Below are 5237 nucleotides of genomic sequence, written 5' to 3' on the forward strand. Positions count from 1 at the left end.
CTATTGCTGCAATAAAAATGTACTTCCATATACTACTAAAAAATTGCTAATTAATTCCTATTGCTGCTCAAGGGCATTTGCCTCTTCTTTTGCAGACAATTTAATAAGTCAAGGCTTTTGATTGTGAAGTAGCCTTAACCTTGGACACTGCACGCTGCTTTGAAATGCATCAGGTTGTACTCTGATTGGGCTAGAAATTCATCAACAGGGCATCTTGTGATGAAAATACCAACGTACAGGGTGAGGTCATATATCGCGAGAGTGAACGCGATCCGCCCGTTTTAACACGGGCTGGAAACCCCGTCCAACCCTCTTCCTCTCGCTGTCCACAAGCAAGGTAAAAGGATGTCTGTTCTCTGGTTTTATTTGACCAAATGTATGACATTTTCGTGATAATTATTCTCCCATAACTGACCACGTATACATTAAACAATCAATTAACAACTACCGGGTTTTCCGGAAAGTACAGAATCGTGTAGATTATTTACAAGATATGTAAAGTTGCATGCGGCACTCACACGTATCTTCCAGTGATGGTTGCCCCCATGCCTCTGCATTGAGGCCTAAACATTTCGCGTTTACTTTGTCCATTTTAGAAGATACTTATCTTATCTGCGCTAACGGTGTCTTCCATTTGAATGTACTACGCTCGTCGGCTGTTGAACTGTGATCCTCCTTATACTGGCTGGATTTCTGTCTCGAATTTCTGTGGTTACATGTCTGGGCTTCTACCGAGGTTCACTACTAGCGTTGTGGCTAACTCTTGCTAATTAGATAACTACCATCACATGACGGTGACCGGTTTGTTTTGTGAGCTGGTTAGTCCAACTAGGCTTTGATACTATCAGTTATTTGCTTAAATTGTCCTTCAGATAATGCAATATTATGCGCTGAGGGATTCATATTATCACGAGATAGTGAATATTCACTATCGCCGCTGGCCAACAGGAAGGTAGGTAGCCTAAATAATTAGCCAGCCAACTAACGTTAATTGCCTGCTTAAGCAAGCTGTTCATCACCCATGTGGTTAGTTAAGTAACTAGTTAGCTAGATATGTGGTTTGCAGGAGAGTTGTCAATAGTAGTGTATAGACACTTGCAATCATCAGATTAACTGTTTTCTGATTATTGGGATTGTCGAGTCATCCTATCATCTGCACATTATATACCTAACGTTAGTTACATGACAACTAGGCTACATATTGAATGTACTCAGGACCTCAGTCTACCCAGGACATTCATTGCAGTCTGCATTGCCATCATTCATGCATTGTACCTCATATTGAAGTTCTCCTCTCCCTCTCTCGTAGATGCCTGGTGTCACAGTGAAAGACGTCAACCAGCAGGAGTTTGTCCGTGCCCTGTCGGCTTTCCTGAAGAAGTGAGTTTTCCACAGAGTTCTTTAATATAAGCATGTGTAGTCGCATACACGTGAAGCCTTGTTAAATTCTTGCTTAGTAATGCGTTTTCTGACTGACTAACGTATGCTTTTCATGTTCTAGGTCAGGAAAGCTGAAGGTCCCAGATTGGGTGGACATTGTCAAGCTGGCCAAACACAAGGAGCTGGCCCCCAGTGACGAGAACTGGTTCTACACCAGAGCTGGTATGATTTCGACCATTGACACCCCATGACATTCTTCCCTTCAGGACTACCTGTTTTCTCAGGCCATTAGTCTAGTTTGGTAGCTACAATCTATTATTGGCATTGGTTTAGACCCAAATTGGCCACAAATGATTTTCCTCACCGTTAGTGCAGAAGTATGGAACAAGATCATTGTGACTGACCATCAGTGGTATTAACCCCTCTCCTTTTGTTCCCCTCTTCTCCTTCCCAGCTTCCACAGTTCGCCACCTGTACCTGCGTGGGGGTGCCGGTGTGGGCTCCATGACCAAGATCTACGGTGGTCGCCAGAGGAACGGTGTGTGCCCCGCCCACTTTAGCGTCGGCTCCAAAAATGTGGCCCGTAAGGTGCTGCAAGCCCTCGAGCTTCTCAAGATGGTGGAGAAGAACCCCAACGGGTGAGTTGAACCATGCTGGTTAGAATGTTGTCCCTAGACACTGATCCAAGGTCGGCGTTCTCATTGGTCCTTATGGTTAGGATTGGGGTAAGCGAGCCGGTCCTACACAGCTACTTCTACTGAGAACAGAGTGAAACACCAGATATGGACTGTTTTATTACGTCACCCAGTCCTGGTCCCAGAGCACAACTGGGTTGAGGATTTTAAATTCAGTTTGCATGCTGCGCCTAACAAAGACCAAACGCCTTGAAACCGGGGGAAAAAATGTTATTGTTGAACCCATTTTGTGCCCACTGAACACAACCGTATACAAAGTATCTTACAAGTGCTCAATTTCATTTGTTTTGATTATTTTATTTGCATGAAATATGGATGAACATAACTATTGTGATCTGACCAGGCGCATTCAGATGTGTTAATTGATTTTGTAGCATTCTAGCAATTTCTGCACATGGGTGGGCACATTTCATCCTATGGCGGTTGTGTAGTGGTGTCATTGCCAAAGTGTTCCAGTCTCTAGTGTTGAGTCAGTCGACCTGTATAAGGGATGTTGATGTCTTTGCGTTGTTGATGTACAGAATGGAGTTGATCCGTTAGTATGGAGGAGTGTTAATTTGTTCTCTTGCTGACTGAATGAACATCTTCTCTCTCGCAGTGGTCGCAGACTAACCGCCCAGGGAACCAGAGATCTGGACAGGATTGCTGGCCAGGTGAGGCCCTTCGCTTTACCCCACCAGCAGGGTTTGGTTACCTTGCTTCTGGGGAGCCCATGGGTTGTGCAGGCCTGTTCCAGAAATACGGCAAAATAAATAGGTTAAATCGGGACCGTGAGATAATTTGGTCAAATGGGGGGGGGCTTATTATTTGACCTTTAACACATGTTCAAGTGTAACCTATACAGGTGTGGTGTGAAATGGAAATGTGTTTTTTGCATATCCCACTCCCCCGAGACACCCTCTACAAGAGTGGGGTCACTGCCAGACATTGGCCATTATTGATAGCGACCCTGGGGCAATTAGGTTTAAGTGCCTTGCTCAAGGGCAGATTGACAGATTTTTCATCTACTCTGCTTGTGGATTCGAACTAGCAACCTTTCGGTTATTGGCCCAGCACTCTTAACCACTAGGCAATCTGCCGCCTTGCTTGGCTGGAATAAAGGCTTTATAGCCCTAAGGCTCCCCAGGACCAGGGTACTGCCTACTTGTACCTCATAGTATCAGGCCTGTGGGCCCTTATCTAAAAAGTAGCCTCTAACATGTTTTGTTGCAAAAAATAAGCTTGTTTCATCACTAAAACATGTCCCCCTGCACTTTGATGGTAGTACATCCCTGACAGTGCATGTAATGAGAGCATCAGCACAGTGTTGCCCAAGCATGCAACCTGCTTTTTGAATTCAGCCAGCTGTCCTTGGTCTAGATTTATTCTCTAACTTTGCTCCTGAGCCTCGCAGCCTGCATAATGAGTGTCAGTCGTAGTTTTTTTTACTGTGGTAAAAACAAACCGCTCTGCCGCTGTCGGCTGCAATCTGAGTCTGCCTAAGAGGAACAACGGTGTGACAATCCAAGGGTAAACGAGCAGAGGGAATTTCATGCTGACTGAATCCACCGTATGGTGCAGCTTTTCCCTGTTGATCCTTTGTTATGAGCTGAATTTAGATGAGCTAACCTGGCTGCTACATGGTGGCGTCATTGATCGGCTCGCTTGGCTTCCCCCTGTGGTGTTTTTGATGGCTTAAGAAATAGTTTATATCCCAGGCAGCTAGGTATGTCATGTGCTCTCACCGACATGACTGGTGTTTCTGACGGGTTGTAGTGTAGTCAATGTCCTCAAGCTGTTAGTTTTATTCCAGGCCTCATTACTTTGTTAGATCAGGAGCTCACTGGAATAACCTCAGAACAAATCTACAGCACTAAGTAATGTATTTTTGATTTGTTTCCCCAGGTTGCAGCTGCAAAGTTGCCGCCGAAGGCTGCACCCACAGTTTAATAAATCTATTTTTGGAGAAGGTGAAATCTTGTCTGTGCTTCTTTCAAATCTGTGGTCCTCTGTAGCTCAGCTGGTAGAGCACGGCGCTTGTAACGCCAAGGTAGTGGGTTCGATCCCCGGGACCACCCATACACAAAAAAAAAAAAAAAATGTATGCATGCATGACTGTAAGTCGCTTTGGATAAAAGCGTCTGCTAAATGGCATATTATTATTTATTTATTAAATCTGAGCAAGTTGGATTTGACCAACAATTGATGGGACCTCTTTGTGGTTGCTTCCATAGGCTTATGGTTTTACATACCAATGTTAGATATGTAACCGCTTTGGTCTTGATGTCATTGGGGGACTGGACTGATGAAGTGTAGTTTTTGTGATGGCTGTCTGTTTAGTCTACACACAATGTAGTTTATGTTAAGAGAATTTCTATGGACTTAAAAAAATATTACTCACCTCATGAGCTTAGTTAAACGCTTACCCTAGCATACCGGTAACTCAAACTATTTGTCATTTGAGTCTTAACTATGCATAGCTTCAAAATGTTTTACTGTCATGTTGATCTATGTGCTGCTAGTTGTCTTGACACCGGATGTGGGAAGATTCTTAAGGGTATGAGAATATGGCTTAATGCAACAGTGCCATCTAGAGTAGACTGAAGACTCGACTACAGCTCACCCAGCAGAAATTTCTCGCAAGGAGGGTTGAGTGCTGCTTAGTCTTTGGTGTTACCTGTCAAGTTAAATGTGATTTGCACTTCCTGAAAAGCACAGTGTCCTCCAACTCTACCAGAGGAAGAGGCGACGTGAGCGGTTTTGCTCTCCAAAATCTGTCAAGCCCAACATGTTCCTATGGGCTTATTTTGGACCTAAGCTTGTTGCCTGTCTTTCTACCATTGGGACAACCACTCCCATTGTTAGGGTGGAGACGTGCGCATCTCTTCATATACAGAGCTGTGAATACTGCTTAAAACAAATACATTTTATTGCCTATATGGATGGTGTTAAGAGATAGATGGGAGGTATTGAATGGAGTTGAAGGATGGGACTAATAATAAGAACTAATAATGTAAGCATACTGTGTCCATAATAAGTATATAGGTTGTATGTTGGGAGCTTTTGGGAAAGAGCACAGTCAGAAAGATATGGCATATAGACACAAACCGGATGGACATCATGAAAATGATCAGAGAGGTTGAGAGTAGAAGTTCAGGAGCAAAAACAAATAAAATATAATTA

General features: G+C 43.8%; 1 protein-coding gene across 1 annotated transcript; it reads left to right on the forward strand.

Moving 5' to 3' along the window:
• The first annotated feature begins 290 nt into the window (after nt 1–290).
• Nucleotides 291–4030, forward strand: LOC121586147 (40S ribosomal protein S19). The gene is made up of 6 exons (XM_041902646.1): nt 291–337; nt 1310–1380; nt 1502–1602; nt 1835–2018; nt 2674–2728; nt 3960–4030. The coding sequence occupies exons 2-6, from the start codon at nt 1310–1312 to the stop codon at nt 4002–4004; spliced, it is 456 nt and encodes a 151-aa protein (XP_041758580.1). The 5' UTR covers nt 291–337; the 3' UTR covers nt 4005–4030.
• Nucleotides 4031–5237: the final 1207 nt, after the last annotated feature.

Source organism: Coregonus clupeaformis, unplaced genomic scaffold, assembly GCF_020615455.1.
Source record: "Coregonus clupeaformis isolate EN_2021a unplaced genomic scaffold, ASM2061545v1 scaf0255, whole genome shotgun sequence".
Classification (NCBI taxonomy): Eukaryota; Metazoa; Chordata; class Actinopteri; order Salmoniformes; family Salmonidae; genus Coregonus; species Coregonus clupeaformis.